At 45.1% G+C, this 24599-nt stretch overlaps 1 protein-coding gene and 1 non-coding gene across 18 annotated transcripts in view; both read left to right on the top strand.

The window, feature by feature from the left end:
* DEPDC5 (DEP domain containing 5, GATOR1 subcomplex subunit) overlaps positions 1–24599 on the top strand; it is a 155889-nt gene that overhangs the window by 76309 nt on the left and 54981 nt on the right. For 10 of the 17 annotated variants that reach the window (XR_004442408.1, XM_033233340.1, XM_033233339.1 and 7 more), the window contains 7 exons: positions 7484–7549; positions 10518–10701; positions 12552–12712; positions 17279–17396; positions 17823–17990; positions 19484–19703; positions 21601–21734. Coding sequence is in view for 14 of the 17 variants with exons in the window: in XM_033233340.1 (XP_033089231.1) it covers positions 7484–7549; positions 10518–10701; positions 12552–12712; positions 17279–17396; positions 17823–17990; positions 19484–19703; positions 21601–21734 (1051 nt within the window). In the remaining 3 variants the exon portion in view is untranslated. Of the gene's footprint in view, positions 1–7483; positions 7550–10517; positions 10702–12551; positions 12713–17278; positions 17397–17822; positions 17991–19483; positions 19704–21600; positions 21735–22998; positions 23034–24599 lie in introns of those variants that run through there. The other 7 variants (XM_033233345.1, XM_033233341.1, XM_033233343.1 and 4 more) reach the window with 4 other exon arrangements.
* On the top strand, positions 10784–10890 carry LOC117096835. Its single transcript, XR_004442668.1, has one exon. It is a non-coding gene; the product is annotated as a U6 spliceosomal RNA (small nuclear RNA).

The following is a 24599-nucleotide window of genomic DNA, read 5'->3' on the forward strand; positions in this document are numbered from 1 at the left end:
CAATTAATGTCAGATCTTCAGGATATATCCATAGTCTTACTTCCATCAGTCTTAGCCTGGCGTAAGGTGCCATCATCTTTTGCCTGGATGCGGTAGCCTGTTACCTGGTCTTGGCTTCCTCCCTTGCCCTTCCATATCGTTTATTTTCAGCACAACAAATCAGAGTGACCTTTCTAAAATAGAATTTGGATTATGAACTTCTCTGCACAAAATTTTCCAAGGGCTTCCCAACTCACTTGGAGTAAAAGCCAAGGCATTATGGTGGCAGATAGACCCCTCATGTCATGTGGCTGCTTGTTACACTCAGTCCTCACCTCCTACTTTCTCCCTCTCACTTCACTTTGGAGGTTCCCTAGAGAGATCAGGCTCACTCTGAATCTCGGGTCCTTCCTTTTGTTCTCCCCTCTGCTGTGCCCTTGAGAGAGCATGATAGCTAGGGTCCATATGTCTGCATTTGCCCAGGACAGGCCTGGTTTGAATTTGTTGACCCAGATGACTATTAATAGTGTCCCCTTCCAGTCTCAGAGGTGTCCCGTATTGAATGATAAATGATGTGGCCACCCTACCCACAGCTGGCTCTCTCACTTCCTTAAGGTCTTGCCTGAATTGCCATATTTTACCTCAGCACTCCCTAACCGTCTTCTCTACCTCGTATTTCTCCATTGTGCCACCTGGCGTACTAGATTTTTTAATTTTTTAATTTTTTTATTGTAAGTTCCATGACTATCAGGATTTTTGTTTTGTTCACGACTGTATTCCCAGAGCTAAAAACAGCTCCTGGTGGCCGGGCACAGTGGCTCACGCCTGTAATCCCAGCACTTTGGGAGGCCGAGGGCGGACAGATCACCTGAGGTCGGGAGTTTGAGACCAGCCTGACCAACATGGAGAAACCCGTCTCTACTAAAAATACAAAATTAGCCGGGCGTGGTGGCACATGCCTGTAATCCCAGCTACTTGTGAGGCTAAGGAAGGAGAATCACTTTGAACCCGGGAGGTGGAGGTTGTGGTGAGCCGAGATTGTGCCATTGCACAGGTCAGGCAACAGGAGCAAAACTCCATCTCAAAAAAAAAAAAACAAACAGTTCTTGGCATGTAATAGGTAGTTTAATGAATGCTAAAAATCTTCTGAGGTTAGCTTTCCCTCTACTGAAGCATGATTTAATTTTTCTCGAATGCTTTTCTTTCTTTTCTTTTTTTTTTTTTTGAGATGGAGTCTCGCTCTGTCGCCCAGGCTGGAGTGCAGTGGCCGGATCTCAGCTTACTGCAAGCTCCGCCTCCCGGGTTCACGCCATTCTCCTGCCTCAGCCTCCCAAGTAGCTGGGACTACAGGCGCCCGCCACCTCACCTGGCTAGTTTTTTGTATTTTTTTTAGTAGAGACGGGGTTTCACCGTGTTAGCCAGGATGGTCTCGATCTCTTGACCTCGTCATCCGCCCGTCTCAGCCTCCCAAAGTGCTGGGATTACAGGCTTGAGCCACTGCGCCTGGCCCGTGCTTTTCTTTCTTATAACCTTCCTGAACAGTTAACTAGATTCCTTTTTTTCAAAGACTTTGGTAGTCTTTTTCTCCTTGCTTGGTTTGTAAGTGACTTTCCTTTCAAGCCATCTTCATTTTTCATGGAATATGTTTTGCTTTCTTCAAACTCAGTAAACTCTTACCCATTCCAGAAATGTGTATTGAACTCTAGGCACTGTGCTAAGGCCTGAGAAGAAACAAAAACTATTAAAACACTGACTCTCCCGACCTCAGGGAGCTCTGGCTGCTCATGCACTTGGGATTCTCTTTCAAGCAATTCCCATGTGGGGTAACGACAATGAAAGGAAAGCCCTCTTGTGGGGAGTTGGACTGTGAATGGTTTCAATAATACAGTGTGGTTTGAACATATGATCTCTGCTAAATGAGGATGTGCTAGATGAGGGAGTGTGCTGTGATGAAAACAACCAGGATCAGAATTCCCCCTGCTCCTCACTGGGCTTTCGAGCTGAGGCTCAGGTTCTTCATCTGTGTAGTGGGCATAAAGATCCTCCTCTTCCTGACTGCTTGTCCCACAGAGTGGTTGTCCAGATCAAAAGTAGGTTGGGTACATTACAGGCTAGATTACCACACTGAGTCCTTGTTTTGAAACAAGGTGGGGTCTGAATTCACAACTAGTTAACATTTCATTCATTAAAAAATCAGAGAAGACTGGCGCGGTGGCTCATGCCTGTAATCCCAGTACTTTGAGAGGCCAAGGTGGGTGGATCACTTGAAGTCAGCAGTTCAAGACCAGCCTGATTAACATGGTGAAACCCTGCCTCTACTAAAAACACAAAAATTAGCTGGGCGTGCTGGCGGGCGCATGTAAGCCCAGCTACTTGGGAGACTGAGGCAGGAGAATTGCTCGAACCCGGGAGGTGGAGGTTGCAGTGAGCCAAGATCATGCCACTGTACTCAGCCTGGGTGACAAGAGTGAGACTCCATCCCAGAGGGAAAAAAAAAAATCGGAGAAAAATCCAAACAGAGAAACCTTATTTGTGACCCTACCTTCACCTCTCCAGGCTTGATGGTTTGCACCATCTGCAGTCTCTCAAGCGTGACTCAGTCTTTCTCCTGCATTTGGATGTGATTCATATGTGAATCATGATTCACAGGAGTAACATCTCTGTGGGTTTCCCTCCCAGCCCCGTAGAATTTCATTTGGAGCGTTGTTAGTGGGGACCTGGTAGCTGCAGTCTTCACTTATTTTTCACCCTGCTACCCAGCAGAGACAGGGCAGTTGGTGTGACTGGGCAGATAGTTTTTATCCCTCTGTATCTTTAACTGGGCACCATTTTAGAAGGCTTGCTAGTAAATGTCTTCCTTTATTGGAGGTAGATCATTTTGAAAAAGAAAGTAAGTGGATGCCATGTTTTCTTTCTCTTTAGTGTTGAGACTTAGAATCTGCAACTTGATATTTGTGTTGAATATTAGGTGCATGCAGTGTATCTGGCCTGAGAGCCAAAGTAAAAGTAACTCATAGCACACTGAGACTGGATGGAAGGACCTCCGTCATTTCTCCAGGCCAGGTCAGTTTTTTTTTATGGGTAAGTGCCGCCTCTGTAGCCCAGAGAAGAGAAACCACTCTCCCCAGGCACAGGCTTCTCGATGTGGGCTTGGAACTGGCCCTAGAGGTTCCACACTGAGTAACCTTTTTGACCTTGAGGTTTTCAACCAAAGAACACATTCACAATTCTGAACAGATGTCAGAAGAGACAGAGCTGAGATGACTCTTACCAGCATTGGCTCCCCAAGTTGTATGTCTGGCTTTGAACTTTGAGTGTGAGACTTTATTCCCAAATGTTGGGTTGGAGCAGAGCTGGCTGACCATGAGGTTTCACCTCCGTCATTCCAGGCTGGTGGGGCTCTTCATATGCCAACAGCAAGTCTGTATGACTGAAAATAAGACCTCAAAGAGCCAATGGGAAAGGCACTGTGTTGGTCTTGAATTGCAAGGAAACTGTGTGTGAGTAGCTTCCTGGAAATCCTTAAAATATTTGCTTATACGTATAATAGCTTCCTGGAAGTCCTTAAAATATTTGCTTTTTTCGGTGTGTGTGTGTACATGTGTGTGTGTGTGTGTGTGTGTGTAGGTAGGTAGGTGTGTCCACCAGAGATGGCACAGATCTACTTTTGGCCTAGATTCAAAGCTGCTCTGATAAGTTGAACTATTCCTTTTTTCTTTTCTTTTTTTGAACTGTTTGTTAGTGTAAGAATTTGAGTTGTCTTGCAGACCAAGTCTAGAACAGGTTTTCTTTAAAAACAAACAGGTAGTCAAATGAGCAAACTTGTCAGCCAAACCTGGGAGGTGATATAGTAACAATGCTCTTATTGCTCAGAGTGTTTTGCAAATGCCAGTTTGCCTTCATACCACTTCTCAAGCTGAATAAGAAAATCCACCTCATTGCTTCTTTATAATCATGCTTTATATTTGCATGAAAATGAAAGTTGTCAGCCAAGTTTGTTTTTTTTTTTCCCGCGGAAAATTTAGCTCCAAGTGGCTTTTAGCTATTGACAAAGAACAGATAACATTTCAACAGCTAAAAATTGGTGCCCCAGATGGATAGTCAAGAAATAGAGCATCTGTAAAGTTGAGTAGAAAGAATCTAAATGCAGGTTCCACCTACTTACTGTGAGATCTTCAGTAAGTTGCTTAACTTCTCTGAGCCTCAGTTTCTTTATCTGTGGAAAAGGATCATACCTACCTCATATCTACTCCTGGTGTGGGTTTGAATGAAATGAAATACTGTATTTGTCTGACTTAATACATTGTATCTTCTAGTATAATGACTAGTAATTTAAAAAAATCTGCTCCAAGCAGTTCCAAAAGAAAAGTCCTAAAGTTGTTTTGGCCAGGTGGTGTCATCTTTATTTTTATTTTTATTTTTACTTTTTTTCAGACAGAGTCTTGCTCTGTGGCCCAGGCTGGAATGCAGCAGCGTGATCTCGGCTCACTGCAACCTCAGCCTCCTGGGTTCAAGTGCTTCTCCTGCCTCAGCCTCCCGAGTAGCTGAGATTACAGGCACCCACCACCACGCCCAGTTAATTTTCGTATTTTTAGTAGAGATGAGGTTTCACCACGTTGGCCAGGCCGGTCTCAAACTTCTGACCTTCAGTGATCCCCCACCTTGGCCTCCCAAAGTGCTGGGATTACAGGCATGAGCCACCACGCTCAGCCCATCTTTTTAAATTAAAAAAATATATATGTTTTAAAATTTATGTCCAGTAAAATGTACTGTATTTAGAGTACAGTTCTGTGAGTTTTGACAAATGCATAGAGTTGTATACCTACCAACAAACACATCAAGATAAGAAAATTTCCATCACCTCCCAAAATTCCGCTGTGCTATTGTTTTGTACTCAGTCTCTCTGCCTGTCCTCTGGCAACCAATGATCTGTTCTCTGTCCTTCTGGTTTTGCCTTTCCCAGCATGTAACATACATGGAATCATACAGTGTGTAGTTTTTTGAGTCTGGCTTATTTCACTCACCAGATTGCATTTGAGAGATTCATCCACGTTGTCACGTGTCAGTAGTTGCCTCCTTTTTATTGCTGAGTAGTATTCTGTTATATGGATGAGCTGCAATTTGTTTATCCTTCCCCCAGTTGAAAGATAATTGGGCTATTTCCAGGTTTTGGCGACTATGAATAAGACTTCTGGGGCCGGGCGCAGTGGCTCAAGCCTGTAATCCCAGCACTTTGGGAGGCCGAGACAGGCGGATCATGAGGTCAGGAGATCGAGACCATCCTGGCTAATACGGTGAAACCCCGTCTCTACTTAAAAATACAAAAAACTAGCCGGGCGACGAGGCGGGCGCCTGTAGTCCCAGCTACTCCGGAGGCTGAGGCAGGAGAATGGCGTAAACCCGGGAGGCGGAGCTTGCAGTGAGCTGAGATCCGGCCACTGCACTCCAGCCTGGGTGGCAGAGCGAGAGTCCTTCTCAAAAAAAAAAAAAAAAAAAAGACTTCTATAAATGTTTACATGATTTTTTTTATTTTTTATTTTTTATTTTATTTTTTTTTGAGACGGAGTCTCGCTCTGCCGCCCAGGCTGGAGTGCAGTGGCCAGATCTCAGCTCACTGCAAGCTCCGCCTTCCGGGTTTACGCCATTCTCCTGCCTCAGCCTCCCGAGTAGCTGGGACTACAGGCGCCCGCCACCTCGCCCGACTAGTTTTTTGTATTTTTAGTAGAGACGGGGTTTCACCGTGTTCACCAGGATGGTCTCGATCTCCTGACCTCGTGGTCTGCCCGTCTCGGCCTCCCAAAGTGCTGGGATTACAGGCTTGAGCCACCGCGCCCGGCCAAATGTTTACATGATTTTATATGAAGAAAGGTTTTGTATGAACTTAAGTTTTCATTTTTCTTGTATAAATTTTTAGGAGTAGATTGCTGGGTCAAATGGTAAATCTACTGTTTTCAAAAGTGGTGTGCCAGTTTCCTTTGCTATCAGCAATGTATTAGGCTTTGAGTTGTTCCATATCCTTGTCAACACTTGGTATGTCCAGTCATTTTCATCATTCAGATAGGCATGTAGTGGTATCTTACTGCACTTTTTTTGTTTGTTTTGAGACGGGGTCTTGCTCTTTCATCCAGGCAGGAATGCAGTGGCACAGTCATAGCTCACTGCAACCTTGGACTTCTGGGCACAAGCAATCCTCCTGCCTTAGCCTCTGGAGTGGCTGCGAACACAGGCGCATGCCACCATGCCTGGCTAATCCCTGTGCTTTTAATTTGCTGTTTCCTTAATGACTACTGAGTTAAGCATCTTTTAATATACTTATATTCCTTTTGCATATGTTGTTTGTCCTTTTCTCATTGGGTTGTTCGTTTTCTTGCTTTTGAATTTGAGAGTTCCCTATGTCTTCTGGATGCAAGTCCTTTGCCAGATACATGATTTGCAAGTGCTTTCTCTCATGTTGTAGATTGTTTTTTCAAAGCTTTCACAAGAAATTTATAAATACTTGTTCTTGTTATAAAATATTCACATGACCCAGAAGTATTTAGAGTAAAAAGTACAAATTCTCTTTTGCCTCCTATCCCTTCCTCCAGCTTTCTTCTCAGTTAGCCACTGTTGAACGTTTAGTAAGCATCTTTCCAGTCCTTTTTAAAAAATATTTTTATGTATCTTAAGTAGAGATGGAGTCTCACTCTATCACCCAGGCTGGAGAGCAGTGGAGTGATTATAGCTTGCCACAGCCTTGAACTCCTGGCCTTGTTAGCCACCATGCTTAACCTCAGTTCTTTTTATGGCATCATAATTTTCTAGTAAATAAATGTTTTGAAAGGGACATTTAAGTACTGACAGATATGCTTTAAAATTAATTGTGTTACTCGATAGTCAATAAATTGCATTTCAAAGAATCTTCCAGTGTTTCCTTTCAGCCCAGTTATAGGTAAAATCATTGTTTTTATGTTAAAGTAGTGAGTTTTGATGTCCTATGTCATATTTTAGAAAGCCATGATTTGGGGAAGAAAATTCCAGAAGATAAGGATGGCTGATGAGTGGATTAAATTTAAATAGGTCATTTTGTTTTATTTTATATATTTTTTTAGAGACAGGGTCTCTCTCACTCTGTCGTCGCCCAGGTTGGAATGCAGTGGCACGATCAGCACTCACTGTAAAAATAGGTCATTTATATTCACTAAAGATTGCTCTAATTAGTTGAAATGACTTTGAAATGTGTCGATTTTATTAAAATAAGTGGCAGGTTGCTCGTGTTTGTGTGATCTCTTTTAGCAAAGAATGATACCAGTAACCTCAGAGTAAAGTTCTGGCTCATTCCCAATTTTAGATTGATCATTTTTCTTTGATCGATTATTTTGTACTGTTTGAAATACTCAGCACAGAATTTGCACTTGGTTTACATTTTTATTTTTAGCTCCAGTTTTGTCCTTTTTCAACCATAACTGGTCAGAACGCTTTTGCAGAGTGAGCCTTCTTAAGACCAGCTGTTTTTATCTTTCCGTAGGTATGAATCCTAGGACCCAGAATAAGGATTCTCTAGAGGACAGTGTTTCTACCTCTCCAGACCCAAGTAAGAGGGGCAGCTGACTGGGGAAAGGGGTAGACAGGGAGTGTGGGGTGGTCAGAGCATGAGGAAACAGGTGGAAGCCCTGTGGGAAGTGAATGGTCCTGAGGTCCATATATCTCTGGGGTATGGGAAGGTGATGTGGTGAGGGAGGACTCTCTGGACTCTGTAATGGAAAGTGAGGGGGGTGTGACTGAATGACCTGTTTTGGAGGGTGATTCAGGGGCACCTAGGAAAGGTAGCAGATTCCCTCTAAGGCCCCCATGCTGGTCCAGAGCTGGCTTTCACCCTTAAATGCCTAATGATATCTCCATGAAAAAGTTGGAAAGACATAATAGGCTGTTACTAGAATCATTTGCCTGCCTGTAGTTGAAATATTTGGCTGATTTGCATTCCTTTTGATCATCTTTTTAAATAGCTATATAGTAAGAGAATGTCTAACTATCTATAATAATAAAATAGCAGAGAAAATCCTACCACTTGATAAACTTTACTTAGCTGTGACCAATGGATATATATCACTGAGTCTTTTTGTCCCCACCTTTTTTTTTTTTTTTTTTTTGAGACAGTGTCTTGCTCTGTTGCCCAGGCTGGAGTGCAGTGGTGCACTGCAACATCTGCCTCCCAAGTTCAAGTGATTCTTCTGCCTCAGCCTCTTGAGTAGCTGGGATTACAGGCATGCACCACCAAGCCCGGCTAACTTTTGTGTTTTTAGTAGAGACGGGGTTTCACCACGTTGGGCAGGCTGGTCTTGAACTCAACTCCTGACCTCGTGATCCGCCCGCCTAGGGCTCCCAAAGTGCTCTGATTACAGCCATGAGCCACCTCGCCCAGCCTTTGTCCCCACTTAGTAATCCTTTTCCCCTATTTGTTCAGGTCCCTCCTAGCAGTCATTTGTAATGGCAACATTAAGCACATTACTGTATCTTGGTTTTAGTAATCATTTCTTATTAGTGACCATTTGGATGGCTTTCTGCTTTTTAGCCACAGCATATAATGCAGGTATGATAATACCTGGTGAGCTGAGCACAGTGGCTCATGCCAGTAATCACAGCACTTTGGGAGGCTGAGGTGGGTGGGTCACTTGAGCCCAGGAGTTTGAGACCAGCCCGGACAATATAGTGAGACCCTGTCTCTATTAAATTAAAAGTTAATAGTAATACATAATACATGGTGCAACAGGTGCATTTTTTGGTTAATGTCTTTGGATTACATTCCCCAAAGTATGGTTGGCAGATTGACTGTTTTCCAAAAAGCTGCCAGCAATGAATAGATGATCCTGTTTCTCTACAACCCTGTCACCGGAGTTTGTTACCTGTGTTCATCATTGTTATTTTAGTGGTTCTGAGGTGTGGAACTTCCTCAGAGTCCTTCTTTTCAGGACCAGAAGATACTGGGGTTAGAAAAGAGGCTGCACTCTTTTCCTAGAGACAGAACACCCTTAGACTTCCATTCAGCATCCTTTCTCATCATGGGATCTCAAACTAAGTATTTGAACTGTCTGTCTTGTTGTGTGCCCAGCAGAAAGCATTTCTACAAGATTTTTCTAATCCTGAGGGTCAAAAGGCTGATGAGGGCCAGGATGATCTAAGAGGACATAAAGATCAAACTGTCTTCTGTTTCTGGCTTCCCCACTGGGGCTTTGATCAGGTCCTCATCTTCTGTTCTAACCAGGAAGTAGAAACAAGCTTACCTCCTCGGCTGCCATATAGAAAAATGGAGATGATTAATTAGGCTGTTCGGGACTATGTTTTGGATTCTTGAATTATTCATGAGTTAATAAGGCCTGTGTAGAGCATGAGTTAGATCTGTTGCAGGCTAAATCATCTTCCCCAAGTCAGTGGTGCCATGTGGGGCATTTTTCTGCTGTGACTTAGCACATAAATTTTGTTATTCATTGATGGGAGGGCTGATGAGGCAGCAGGGGCTACATTACATTGTAAGCTGTTAGCATGGTACAAAAATAAGGCATATGAATGTCCCATTCAGAACTCAGAGACAAAGCCTTAGAGTTTTTTGACTTCATATTGCTCCCTTCTTTGGAGAGTTAAAAGATAGTCTTCACTTAAATTACTTAAAAAGGTAACTGCCCTATTATTTTAACTGAGTGAAGCTCAACCAGGGAGGATTTTCCTAACTAGGGGGGATTTCCCTCCCCAGTGGAACATGTCAATGCCTACAGACATTTCTGGTTTTCACAATTAGGGGATGCCACTGGCATCTAGTGAGTAGAGTCCAAGGATGCTGCTGCAGTACCCAGGACAGCCCCCACAACAAAGAATTATCTGGTTCAAAGTCTCTGTTGTTGCTGAGGCTGAGAAACCCTGCTTTAACTGAGGAGCAGACAATTCGGGACAGACCCATGTGGTCAGGCCTGCTCTGCTAACTGCAGCTTTCATTTTTGGATTATTAAACACTGTCTCTTAAAGTTCCAGCCTCCTAACTTTCCCAGATATCCTTACTCGATTTTTCCTCCCAACCTTTTGGATCTGTTACTTATTTTTGCAGTGCTAGAAGTATTCCTTATTTCTGCTACTGTATGCTGTTTGCTCCCAAACCAGGCTGAGCTCCCATCCTTTCCCCATCCAACCACTTTGCAGTCCTTGGGAGAGGCTCACGCTTGGGCCTCCCTGCTCTTGGAACGTTGATGTGCTTCGACACGTAATTCTGCCTGCCCTGCAGTAATCTCACCTGCATTGCGTCTGTAGCTCACAATCAGCAGAAAACGAAAAGTATCAGCTGTGAATCCCATTTGCATGATGGGACTGGATAAGCATGTGCACTGCATTGTCTAACAAACTCTGTTTCTCTCTCTTTCTCCCTCCCCTACCCTCTTTCTTCCCAATCCTGTCAATTTTATCATTTTCACCATGAACTGTTTTCCCCACCCTTCCCTCCCCTTTCCTCCCCTGACCCCCCATCCCACACTTGCCATGGTGACCACATGTACCTTTTCCCCCGTTACGTGAGGCAGTTCTGACACTGTCTGCTCCCCCTGTAGTGCCAGGCTTCTGTTGCACAGTTGGAGTGGACTGGAAGTCTCTCACTACTCCGGCATGCCTCCCCCTCACCACCGACTACTTCCCTGACCGCCAGGGCCTGCAGAATGACTACACAGAGGGCTGTTATGATCTCCTTCCAGAAGCAGACATCGACAGGTCAGTGTCAGAGAAAAGGGGACTTGGCTTGGTTTGTGAGGGTTTCAGATATATCCCACACATACATCAGAACACTGAGTTTGTGCTCACTTCAGCAACACATACATTAAAATTGGAAAGACATAGAGAAGATTAGCATGGCCATTAAATACAAAATTCAAAAAAAACATTGAATTGTATTTTATCTTTCTTTTTTTTCCTTTTATTTTTAACTGAGACAGGGTCTCACTCTGTCACTCAGGTTGGAGTACAGTGGTACGATCACATCTCACTGCAACCTCGATCTCCTGAGTTCAAACAGTCTTTCCACCTCAGCCTCCTAAGTAGCTAGGAGTAGCCGAGAATGGCAGCATCACATCCAGCTAATTTTTGTATATTTTATAAAGACACTATTTCACCATATTGCCCAGGTTGGTCTTGAACTCCTGAGCTCAAGCCATCTGCCCAACTCTTGTGTCCCAAAGTGCTGAGATTAACACCTTGAGCCACTGTGCCTGGCTGAACACTGAATTTTCAAGCCTGTGTCCTCTTTTTATATTTGGGTAATTTTTTTTTTTTTTTTTTTTTTTTGGAGACAGAGTCTTACTCTGTCACCCAGGCTGGAGTGCAGTAGCACAGTCTCGCTTCACTGCAATCTCTGCCTCCCAGGTTCAAGTGATTCTCATGCCTCAGCCTCCTGAGTAGCTGGGACTATAGGCCTGTGCCACCACGCCCGGCTAGTTTTTTGTATTTTTAGTAGAGATGGGGTTTCACCATGTTGGCCAAGCTGGTCTCAAACTCCTGACCTCAGGTAATCCACCGGCCTCGGCCTCCCAAAGTGATGGGATTACAGGCGTGAGCTGCTGTGCTGGCTGTGGGTAATTTTATGATGTAAGAACTGTGCATTTCGTCCGGGCGCAGTGGCTCAAGCCTGTAATCCCAGCACTTTGGGAGGCCGAGAAGGGTGGATCACGAGGTCAGGAGATCAAGACCATCCTGGCTAACACACTGAAACCCCGTCTCTACTAAAAAAAAAAAAATACGAAAAACTAGCGGGCGAGATGGCGGGCGCCTGTAGTCCCAGCTACTCGGGAGGCTGAGGCAGGAGAATGGTGTAAACCCGGGAGGTGGAGCTTACAGTGATCTGAGATCCGGCCACTGCACTCCAGCCTGGGCAACGACAGAGCGAGACTCTGTCTCAAAAAAAAAAAAAAAAGAAGTGTGCATTTCTCCAGAGTTCTATTGACATCAACTATTTCTCCTTGTCGATTGATTTATTTTTAACTCCAGTTTTTTCTGGCCTTGCTGATTATTCTCATATTTTCTAATGCAATTATTTTGGGCACACTAAATCTGATCTTCTTTTCTAAAATTACTCATTTGGGCATTGAGTTACCTGCCTCTTTTCACCTCTTTGAACTGTTAATTTTCTCCAAAACACTGATTTACAAATTGTTGGTGGTTTTTTTTCATATTTTCTATTATATTTTCTTTCTATCTCTCTTTTATATACTTTCGTCCAGGCTGAAGTGCAGTGATGCAATCTTGGCTCACTGCAACCTCTGCTGGGACTACAAATGCATGCCACCATACTTGGCTAATTTTTTTTTTTTTTTTGATAGACACAGGGTTTTGCCATGTTGCCCAGACTGGTCTTGAATTCCTGGCCTTATGCAATCTGCCCATGTCAGCCTTCTGGAGTACTAGGATTACAGATGTGAGCCACTGTGCCCAGCTCAAACTGTTAGTTTTATGAAGCACCATAGAATGGTTATAAGGGGATGATGCAAAGGAGATGATGAGACTGTGCAGTCTTAAGTGTCACTATCTCAGGCCAAGCATCTGTATGAGCAATCATCTGTTTTTTTCAGGAGGGACGAAGACGGTGTGCAGATGACAGCCCAGCAGGTGTTTGAAGAGTTTATTTGCCAACGTCTCATGCAGGGCTACCAAATCATAGTGCAGCCCAAGGCACAAAAACCCAACCCTGCCGTCCCACCCCCGCTGAGCAGTAGCCCACTCTATAGCCGAGGTGAGTTTTTCTCCTTGGATTTATATTTTCGTCTCTTCTTATGTGGAAGTGGGTTTTCAAGATGGTAGATAATAGATAAATTTAGTAGTAATTGTTTTTGACACAAAAGTTTTCTTTATAAATTCTACTTAAGTGAGGAATAAAGTCTCCTTTAGGTATGGATTTATTGTAAATGCTCTCTTTAATTTACAACTCTCCCTTTAAGGCAGTGGATGTGACCAAGTTCAGGAATGGGACAGCCTGGGAATAGTAGGAAGCTGAGTCACTACTGAGCTGTCAAAGTTTCTAAACCCAGAAACCTATATTTAATTGTTTCTAGTACAGTACCTGGCACACAGCAGACTGTCAAATGTTACCTAAACCTGAAGTTTACTTTTGTTCTTATTTTCCTATTCTGATTTCATCTGTCTCTTCTTTATCACTGAAGCTTGGTGGCTTGAAGCAAGAATGGGTCATCCATGAGGGGCAGATTAGGCTAGTAAGTGACAGAGAATCGGTGTTGCTAGTTGAATCAGAGCCAGGCAGTGGAGAGCTCCTCTAAAATAAGTCTAACAGAGGGAATTAAGTGCAGGTGCCTGGAATCAGAAAGCAGTAATCACTTCCTGGAACAATCAGTGAGCTGTCTTAGTCTTCTGTCTCTTCATTATTGCTAACAAGACCCCCCACCTTCCCTGATCACTTAGTGATAACCTTGGATCATCTTTGTCTGCCCATGAAAGCTTCTTGGGCCAGAGGATCAGAGAACTGTGGCCCTGTTAGCGGGAGCATGTGGTCATCCAGCCCAGGCCCTGCTATTTATGTATAAAGCTTTGGACTCCCCCTAGATCTTCTTTGAATGTCCCTTGTGATGTTTATCACATGTTGCCTTGTATTCATCTTCCAGACCCTACTGAATATTAACCTTTTTGAGTGCCAAGAATGTTTCTGTTCATCTTTTTGTCCTCCACAATGGAAACTGCATGCCTGGCATACAATAATACGCAACAGTATGGGTCAATAAGTATATGAATTTGACTGGGCGTAAGTAATCCTAGCACGTTGGGAGGCTGAGGCAGGAGGATGCCTGGAGCCCAGGAGTTCAAGAACGGCCTAAGCAATATAGGGAGACTGTCTCTAAAAAGAAAAGAAAAAATAAATAAATATGTGAATCCATTTATTCACACATTCATTCAACAGTCTTTGAAGCACTTACTCTGCATGACTGGGGAGAGCATTTATAGCCCAGTCAGGGAAAATAACATTAGTCAAACTATGAAATATAATTGTATGTTGTGATAAAGGCTGAGGGAGAAGTCATGGGGCTGTCAGGACATTTAATATGGGGCCCTATCTTATCTGGTGGGTCATGGACAACTTCCCTGAGGAGGTGAGGTTTGAGCTTAGACCTGAAGTACATGTAGGAGTTACTAGGAGCAGCAGGTTGGAAATGGAGGGCAGGAGTAGAAAGGAAGGGCATGCCAGGCAGAGGCCAGTTTGTGCAAAGGCTCTGTGGCAGAAAACATTGAGATACTTTCTGGACGCCAAAAAGAAGGCTGATATGATGGAGCACAAGGAACGAGCTGGAGGTGCAGCCAGAGATGTCAGGAGACCCAAGTCTATCTGAAGGATTTTGTCCTTTATCCCAAGAGTAATGGGATGAATTCACCTTTCATGTCACTGGTGCCTTCCAGGCTGCCCACCTGTTGTTCTGTGGAATAGCTGGTGGATGTCCCTCAGTGGTCTGAGTTCCTCTGTGTCCAGTTCTGTTCCTGGCTGATCCATGAGCCGTGAGCCTCATGTGATGGTTAGTTGGCCAGAGGCTACTTGCCTGACTGTATCCTTTCTGGTTATTTTTTTGCTGTGATAAATTTAATCTCTCTAATTTCTATAGTAACAGAAAGGGTACCATTGTTATCCTAATTACTGGAACAGTTGCCATCACAACCAGGCCTGTGCTGCTTATTCATCAGAGACTTACTGGATACTAAGTGTGAACCAGGCCCTGTTCCAGTAGGGAATAGAATAGCATCAGCCCTCTCCTCAGAGTTTGCAGTCTACAGCAGAGTCAGATGTTAAACTAATAAACCACAAGTATATATTTGATCACAGACTGTAAAGAATAAATACCATGCAGGATAAACACAGGGATAACGGGGGTGCACCTAATTTAGAATGGGGGTGTCCGGTACGATGTCAGATGCTCATGAACCTTGCCCCATGACATTGTCTTTCCAGTAGCCAGCAGAGTGTTTGTTGCTTGAATAAAAGAATGCTTGGATGAGGGCTTGCCCTCTTTGTTGCTGTAGAAAGTGAGATTTGGTGCCCAAGATCATAGAAGCTGGCAAGTGAAAGTGCTGGGGTTGGACCTGGGGTCTCTCGAGTCGCTTCTGTTTTGTATGCATCTGGCTTGCTGCTCCTTTGGCACCATCTGGGAAATTTCTGTATTCACAGTGCATACTATTTCAGCCTCTGCTGTCCTGTCTCCTCTTGACCGCTCCCATGCTGCCTGTCACCGTGTGACTGTCCCAGAGCTGAATGAGAGTGTTGCTGGTGGAGGGTGTCCAGGTTCTTGGCACCTCAAACAAAGAACTGGACAAAACGCACAAACAAAGCAAGGAAAGAATGAAACAGCAAAAGCAGAGATTTATTGAAAATGAAAGTACACTCCACAGTGTGGGAGCAGGCTGAAGCATAGGGGCTCAAGGGCTCCTTTACAGAATTTGCTGGGGTTTAAATACCCTCTGGAAGTTTCCCATTGGTTACTTGGTGCACACCCTATGTAAATGAAGTAGTGGCTCTCAGTCAGTCTGATTGGTTGGGGAAAGCTCCCAATCAGAGGCTGAAGTGAAGTTTTAAAGTTATACTCCTATACAAACGTCTGATTGGTTGTAAAAATCAAACCAATCAGAAAGACACTTTCAGTTTTCCATCTGCCTCACAGAAAAAGCAGGGAGTGGTTTGCGAAGGGAGTAACCTCCAGTTCTTTTGTTACTTAGGTGTGGAAAGTTGGAGTTTTTCTTTTGATTTAGTTTTAGGAAGTCAGCCTGAATTGGCCTTAGATTCCCTGCCTCCAAACCCTGTTCTCCTGCCTCAAGAGGACTCCTTTCATTTCTAGATCAAAGGAATCTTGGCTTGGCTTGGCTTGGCTTGGTTGTTCTTTTGAAGAGTGATTTTACTCTCTTGAACACTTGTCATTTTCTTGATTCCTGATTATTTTCCTCTTTCCTGAATTCAATTCAGTTCAGCTAATACTGCACATGGCACTTTATCAGGTGCTACTAAAAATGTAAGGAGGAACAATGTTTGAGCCCTGGCCTCCTGGAATTTTTAATTTGTAAGGGGTGAGAGACATACACACAAGGAGCTATATACAAGGTAGAATTCAGACTGCTGATGGGGTCTGACGGCTTTCTGGAAGAAGTAGCATTTGATGATGACTTTAAATGATCTGGGATTTCAGTGGTGGCCCAGGAAGAGAATGCAAAAGAAACAACATGAACAGGCCAGGCGCAGTGGCTCACCCCTGTAATCCCAGCACTTCGGGAGGCCAAGGCGAGTGGATCACCTGAGGTCGGGAGTTCAAGACCAGCCTGACCAACATAGAGAAACCCCGTCTTTACTAAAAATACAAAATTAGCCGGGCATGGTGGAGCATGCCTGTAATCCCAGCTACTCGGGAGGCTGAGACAGGAGAACTGCTTGAACCCAGGAGGTGGAGGTTGCGGTCAGTCGAGATCACACCATCGCACTCCAGCCTGGGCAACAAGAGCGAAACTCCGTCTGAAAAAAAGAAAAGAAAAGAAAAGAAACAACATGAGCAAATATTTGCAGCAAATAAATAAATGGTCCTTTTAGACTGAAACTTGGTATAGCAGTTTAGAAGTAGTGAGCACTTTGGGAGGCCGAGACGGGTGGATCACGAGGTCAGGAGATCGAGACCATCCTGGCTAACACGGTGAAACCCCGTCTCTACTAAAAATACAAAAAACTAGCCGGGCGAGGTGGCGGGCGCCTGTAGTCCCAGCTACTCCGGAGGCTGAGGCGGGAGAATGGCGTGAACCCGGGAGGCGGAGCTTGCAGTGAGCTGAGATCCGGCCACTGCACTCCAGCCTGGGTGACAGAGCAAAACTCCGTCTCAAAAAAAAAAAAAAAAAAAAAAAGAAGTAGTGAGAACTAGGACTAGAAAGCTAGGTTGACTGCCACCTTGGAGTGAGAACCTCGAATGCCAAGGTGGGCAGCTTATGCTGGAGTAGTACAGTTCCATTTTAGTAACACAGTCATCTCTTACAGAACTTTCCTCTCCAGGGGATGAGGTATCAAGTTGTTCAGCTTTGAGTCTGCCATCTAGGTACTATCAGCCAGCACCTTCAGGCTCTAATCTGCTCCTGGTTGGTTTAATAACAGAAAAATCTGCCAACCTCAGGAGTTTTTTGTTTTGTTTTTTTAACCACGAATAACTTTCTTCCATGACATTGCCCCTCAAGAGAAAATGTTACATCGTTTTCTGAATCTATATGGATGAGAAACAGTTGCTTGTTATAGGAATGAGCTTCAAACAGATGGAGGAAATTATTATTTTTCTGTTAGGCCTTGTGTCCCGAAACCGCACCGAGGAGGAGGACCAGTATTGGCTGAGTATGGGCAGAACGTTCCACAAAGTGACGCTGAAAGATAAGATGATCACAGTGACGCGATACCTTCCCAAGTGAGTATTTGGATATTTAAGGTCTTCAGTTATTGTCCTGAATTATGACCGCATACTAAATTATGTGTATAAACTGAGGAAGCTCAGTGGTTGGTTTTTCTTTTGGAGTTTTTGTTGGTTTGTTTCTAGGGCTATTTTAGGGTTATAGCTTACCTATTTCCAAAAGGGATTTGATTCATCTTACAATGATTAGCATGATTCATAACAAGCCTATTTCAACTAAAGATTGTGAGGAGAGAAGAAGGAAGGAGTTTAAGAAGATCTGAGAAATTTCTAGTACCGTTCCCTGGGATGAGTTGGTTACTACAGTTGAGGGGTAAATATCAAGGATGGTTCTAAGTGTATAGAGATAGGAAATATAGAGAAGAATTGACAGAAGTTTGTCTCTAACTCTTTTGAATTTGGGGGCCTGCCCTTATTTTGCAGGTATCCTTATGAATCTGCCCAGATCCACTACACCTACAGCCTCTGTCCTTCCCACTCAGACTCCGAGTTCGTCTCCTGCTGGGTGGAATTCTCCCATGAACGGCTGGAGGAGTACAAGTGGAATTACTTAGATCAGTATATCTGTTCTGCCGGCTCTGAAGACTTCAGGTCAGAGAGTGGACTTTGGATTTCCATGCTTGCAGCTTTGGGCAAGGATGTATATGTGGGTTTTTTTTTGTTTTTTTGGTTTTTTTTTTTGAGACGGAGTCTCGCTCTGTTGCCCAGGCTGGAGTGCAGTGGTGCAGTCTCCACTCACTGCAAGCTCCGTCTCCCGAGTTCACGCCATTCTCCTGCCTCAGCCTCCTTTGTAATTGGGACAACAGGCGCCAGCCACCGTCCCCGGCTGATTTTTGAATCCTTAGTAGAGACGGGGTTTCACAGTGTCAGCCAGGATGGTCTTGATCTCCTGACTTCGTGATCTGCCTGTCTCGGCCTCCCAAAGCAGTATATGTGTGTTTTAACACTTTCTGAGCTTTTTCTCTCTCTCTCTCCCTTTTTTCTTTATAAAGAGACAGGATTGGCTGGGCGCAGTGGCTCACGCCTGTAATCCCAGCAGTTTGGGAGGCCAAGGTGAGTGGATCACCTGAGGTCAGGAGTTTGAGACCAGCCTGGCCAGCATGGCAAAATCCTGTCTCTACTAAAAATACAAAAATTAGCTGGGTGTGGTGGTGCGCGCCTGTAATCCCAGCTACTTGGGAGGCTGAGGCAGAAGAATTGCTTGAACCCGGGAGGTAGAGGTTGCAGTGAGCCAAGATCAAGCCATTGCACTCCACCCTGGGCAACAAGAGCGAAACTCTGTCTCAGAAAATAAATACATTAATTAATTAAAATTAACTGGGCTTGGTGGCATACCTGTATAGTCCTAGCTACTCAGGAGGCCAAAGTGCTTGAGCCCAGGAGGTCGTGGCTACAGTGAGCCTTGATAGTGCCACCACACTGTAGCCTGGGCAACACAGCAAGACCTTGTCTCAAAAAAATAAAATAGGTTAATGTGATAAATTTTTTGTGATGTATATTTTACCACAATTGAAAAAGCAAACCCCATGAAACTCAGTGATGACGTGCACTTTGATGCAAGTGGCAGTGCAGATTGTGTTCTTAACATTTTCCTCACTGGTTGGCTGGTAGCTTTGTGGTATCTCATTTTTAGTTTTTGATTTCTATGTATGACTTGTGATTGTGATGATAGCCACAAATTCACTGGACCTGGGTTTGCAGAAGCATTCTGGCATCTCTGGGATCAAAGCAAAATCCGCTTTTGTGGTTTTCCTTCAGAGCTTGTATTTTTTCTTTTCTTTTTTTTTTTTTTTTGAGACAGGGTGGAGATGGGGTCTTGCCATGTTGCCCAGGCTGGTCTCAAACTCCTCAACTCAAGCAATCCTCCTGCCTAGGCCTCCCAAAGTGCTGGGATTACAGGCGTGAGCCACCGTGTGCATCCTCAGAACTTGTATTTTCAACAAAGCCATGAGCTGTAGCATCAGATGAACACATACTCATGGGGAAATGAACCTTCACACACCAGCTCCACACACTTTACCGAGAGTGCTTTCATTATCTCCTTTTTCTCACCACCACTCTGTGCCTTCCTCGGCCCCCTGTAGCTTAATTGAATCCCTGAAGTTCTGGAGGACCCGCTTCCTGCTGCTGCCAGCCTGTGTCACCGCCACCAAGCGCATCACAGAGGGGGAGGCCCACTGCGACATCTATGGGGACAGGCCCCGTGCAGACGAGGACGAGTGGCAACTCCTGGATGGCTTTATCCGCTTTGTGGAGGGCTTGAATCGCATTCGCAGGCGGCATCGCTCAGATCGCATGATGCGAGTAAGGGCTCCTTGAACTCAGGGAGTGTGCCTGGTGTGAGATGCAGGTTTGCCACCTCCTCTGTTAGGGGCCTCTCATCATCAGCCTATTTATTTACTCGTCAACTGCCCAATATTTACCTTAAATCCAAAACAGTGTTTTCTTCTCCACTGCACGATAAAGGAGGAAGGGATAGAGTGCAGGCAGTGACTGGGTGGTGTTCTGTGACATAGAGCCACTCCCTTCCACCTGAGGACACAGTGCCTTGAGGTCCTCCTCAAGTGGGACCCTATGTTGAGCACAGCTGCTTGTGTGACTGGGTGCTGAACTGCTGAGTAGAAACTCTCAGGAGGTGAACAGCAGCAGTCCTTCCTCACTCATCTTGCTCCAGCGTTCCCAGCACCCCGCGCCTCATTCAGTCACACACCACCCAGTGCGGAGACTCAGGCTTCTGGGGATTATGGAATATGCCAGCTATAAGGGGCAGAACTGAGATTCAGCATTTTTTTTTTTAACTAATATATAGTACAATTGACATGTGTGTGTATGTGTGTATGTACACAGGTCTATGAATTTTAACAAATATATAGATTCATGTAACCACCACCATCACTTCAAAAAAATTCTCTCGGCCGGGCGCGGTGGCTCAAGCCTGTAATCCCAGCACTTTGGGAGGCCGAGACGGGTGGATCACAAGGTCAGGAGATTGAGACCATCCTGGCTAACACAGTGAAACCCCGTCTCTACTAAAAAATACAAAAAACTAGCCGGGCGAGGTGGCGGGCGCCTGTAGTCCCAGCTACTGGGGAGGCTGAGGCAGGAGAATGGCGTGAACCCGGGAGGCGGAGCTTGCAGTGAGCTGAGATCCGGCCATTGCACTCCAGCCTGGGCAACAGAGCGAGACTCCATCTCAAAAAAAAAAAAAAAAAAAAAAAATTCTCTCATGCTAGTCTTTTTTTTTTTTTTGAGACATGGTCTCACTCTGTTGCCCAAGCAGGAGTGTGGTGGCATGATCATGGCTCACTGCAGCCTTGACCTCCCACCTTAGCCTTCCAAGTAGCTGGGACTAAATGTCCAACTAATTTTTTGTATTTGTTATAGAGATGGGGTTTCCCCATTTTGCCCAGGTTTTTCTCAAATTCCTGGGCTCAAGCAGTCCTCCTGCCATGGCCTCCTAAAGTGCTGGGATTACAGGCATGAGCCACCATGCCCGGACTTATGCTAGTCTTTATAGTCACGTTCTCCCCTATCTCTAATCCGTGGCAACCACTGGTGTGTTCCTTATCACTGTACTTCTGTCTTTTCCAAACATCACAGAAAAGAGGCACATCATATGTGAAAAGGTCACATTTTATTGCCTTCTTTGACTTAGCGTAATACCTTTGGATTCATCTAAGTTGTGTGTGTAAGTAGTTCACTCTTTTTAATCACCAGGGAATGTTCCGTCATCAGCCATGTTTTTTTGTTTTTAACCTCAAGTTCAGTATTCTTCCTCTCACACCAGCTGCCTTGTGTACACAACATCACTTATGATTAGAAACATGTCTGGGAAAACTTGGATAGTGGGAAGAACTTTGGTTTTGAAGTTAGGTCACTGGAGTTTGGATTCCAGCTCCAGTAGGATGTGGGCTTCAGTTTCTTCTTCTGTAAAATAGGACTAACATTGTTTACTTCATAGAGCTGTGGTGAGGGTGAAATGAGATGATGTGCAAATAAAGGGGCAGTTTATTTTTAGTTCACCAGACATTTGAGTGAAACGTGGTTTTCTGTCACTTGCTGAACACTGAGAACCCATGTTCCTTGACCCTGTCCATTGGATTCCCAGGGCCTGGGAATGCTGCAGCGTGCCCTGGGGCCTGAGTGGCTTCCACTGAGAGCCCACTTGGCTGATGGCCTTGTCTCCTCTTCTCTGCTTTAGAAAGGGACCGCCATGAAAGGCTTGCAGATGACCGGGCCCATTTCCACACATTCTCTGGAGTCAGCCGCACCCCCGGTGGGAAAGAAGGGAACCTCAGCTCTCTCTGCCCTGTTGGAGATGGAGGCCAGTCAGAAGTAAGTGCCTGGTAGAAGAGTGACTTGTCCCCATCTTGACAGCCCTGAGGGTTTTCAGTGCCCTGTTCCCATGAGGGGGTGAAATATTTCCTTTACAAGGAGCTTGTAATTAGGAAGAAGACATTTATGTGAAAAAAAGCTAGGCTAATACCTGGTAGGTATTGGATAACATGAAATAGGCCAGAAGTTACAAACTTTTAGATTGGGACTTAATTGAAATACAAACTCATTTAGTTTGGCCCATAAAATATTTCAACATATTTGAGCCGGGGCCAGGTATGGTGGCTCAGGCCTGTAATCCCACCACTTTGGAAGGCCAAGGTGGGCAGATCACTTGAGGCCAGGAGTTTGAGACCAGCCTGGCCAACATGGGAAAACCCCATCTTTACTGGGGGGGAAAAAAAAAGCCGGCTGTATTAGTCCATTCTCACACTGCTAATAAAGACATACCTAAGACAGTAATTTATAGAGGGAAGAAGTTGAATCGACTCACAGTTCTGCAGGGCTGGGGAGGCCTCAGGAAACTTACAATCATGGCAGAAGGGGAAGCAAACACAACCTTCTTCACATGGCAGCAGCAAAAAGTGCAGAGTGGAGGTAGGGGAAAATCCCCTTATAAAACCGTCACATCTTGTGAGAACTCACTATCATGAGAACAGCATGGAGGTAACCATCCCCATGATTAAATTACCTCCCACCTGGACCCTCCCATGACATGTGGGGATTATAGGAACCATAACTCAAGATAAGATTTGGGTGGGGATACAGACAAACCATATCATTTTGCCCCTGGCCCCTCCCAGTTCTCATGTCCTTGCATTTCAAAACACAGTCATGCCTTCTCCACAGTCCCCCAAAGTCTTAATTCATTCCAGCATTAACTCAAAAGCCCAAGTCCAATGTCTCATCTGAGACAAGGCAAATCCCTTTTACCTATGAGCTTGTAAAGTCAAAAGCAAGTTAGTTACTTCCTTGATACAATGGGGTACAGGCATTGGGTAAATACATGCGTTCCAAATGGGAGAAATTGGCCAAAACAAAGGGGTTACAGGCCCCATGCAAGTCTGAAATCCAATAGGGCAACCATTAAACTTTAAAGTTCCAAAATGATCTCCTTTGACTCCATGTCTCACATTTATGGCACGCTGATACAAGAGGTAGGCTCCCAGGGCCTTGGGTAGCTCCAGCCCTGTGGCTCTACAGGGTACAGCCCCCTTTCTGGCTGCTTTCATGGGCTGGCATTGAGTGTCTGCCACTTTTCCAGGTGCATGGTGCAAGCTGTTGGTGGATCTGCCATTCTGGGGTCTGGTGGATGGTGGCCCACTTCTCACAGCTCCACTAGGCAGTGCCCCAGCAGAGACTCTTTGTGGGGGCTCCAACCCCACATTTTCCTTCCGCACTGCCCTAGCAGAGGTTCTCCATGAGGGCCCTGCCCCTGAAGCAAACTTCTGCCTCCTCTGGAATCTAGGCAGAGATTCCCAAACCTCAATTCTTTTTTTTTTTTTTTTTTGAGACGGAGTCTGGCTCTGTCTCCCAGGCTGGAGTACAGTGGCCGGATCTCAGCTCACTGCAAGCTCCGCCTCCCGGGTTTACACCATTCTCCTGCCTCAGCCTCCCCAGTAGCTGGGACTACAGGCGCCCGCCACCTCGCCCGGCTAATTTTTTGTATTTTTAGTAGAGACGGGGTTTCGCCGTGTTAACCAGGATGGTCTCGAACTCCTGACCTCGTGATCCGCCCGTCTCGGCCTCCCAGAGTGCTGGGATTACAGGCTTGTGCCACCGCACCCTGCCTAATTCTTGACTTCTATGTACCCGCAGGCTCTACACCACATAGAAGCTGCCAAGGCTTGGAGCTTACACCCTCTGAAGTCATGCCTGAGCTGTACCTTGTGCCCTTTTAGCCATGGCTGGAGTGGCTGGTATGCAGTGCACAAACTTCCCTAGGCAGCACACAGCAGGAGGCCCTAGGCCAGGCCCAGGAAACCAATTTTTCCTCCTAGGCCTCCAATCCTATAATGGGAGGGTTGGTGTGAAGGTCGCTGACATGCCCTGGAGACATTTTCCCCATTGTCTTGGTGATTAACATTAAGCTCTTCCAATGGTGTGAACCTGGGAGGCAGAGCTTGCAGTGAGCAGGAGATAGTGCAACTGCATTCTAGCCTGGGCGACAGAGCGAGACTCCGTCTCAAAAACAAAAAAAAAATTAAAAAAAAAAAAATTAGGCTCCTCATTACTTATGCAAATTTCTGCAGTAGGCTTGAATTTCTCCCCAGAAAATGGGTTTTTCTTTTCTGTCACATCATCAGGCTGCCAAGTTTCCAAACTCTGCTTCCTCTTTGAACACTTTGCCACTTAGAAATGTCTTCCGCCAGATATCCTAAATCATCTTCTCAAGTTCAAAGTTTCACAGATCTCCAGAGCAGGGGCGAAATGCCACCAGCCTCTTTGCATAGCAAGAGTGATCTTTATTCCAGTTCCCAACAAGTTCCCCATCTTCATCTGCAACCACCTCAGCCTAGACATCATTGACCATATCACTATCAGCATTTTGGTCAAAGCCATTCAACAAGTCTCTAGGAAGTGCCAGACTTTCCCACATCTTCCTGTCTTTTGAGCCCTCCAAGTCGCTGGGAAGTTCCAAACTTTCCCACATTTTCCTGTCTTCTTCTGAGCCCCCCGAAACTGTTCGAACCTTTGCCTGTTACCCAATTCCAAAGTCACTTCCACATTTTCGGGTATCTTTACAGCAGTGCCCCACTCCCCAGTACCAATTTACTGTATTAGTCCATTCTTATGCTACTAGTAAAGACATAGCTGAGACTGGGTAATTTATAAAGGAAAGAGGTTTAATTGACTCACAGTTCA

Source organism: Trachypithecus francoisi, unplaced genomic scaffold (assembly GCF_009764315.1).
Source record: "Trachypithecus francoisi isolate TF-2019V2 unplaced genomic scaffold, Tfra_2.0 Lachesis_group14, whole genome shotgun sequence".
NCBI lineage: Eukaryota > Metazoa > Chordata > Mammalia > Primates > Cercopithecidae > Trachypithecus > Trachypithecus francoisi.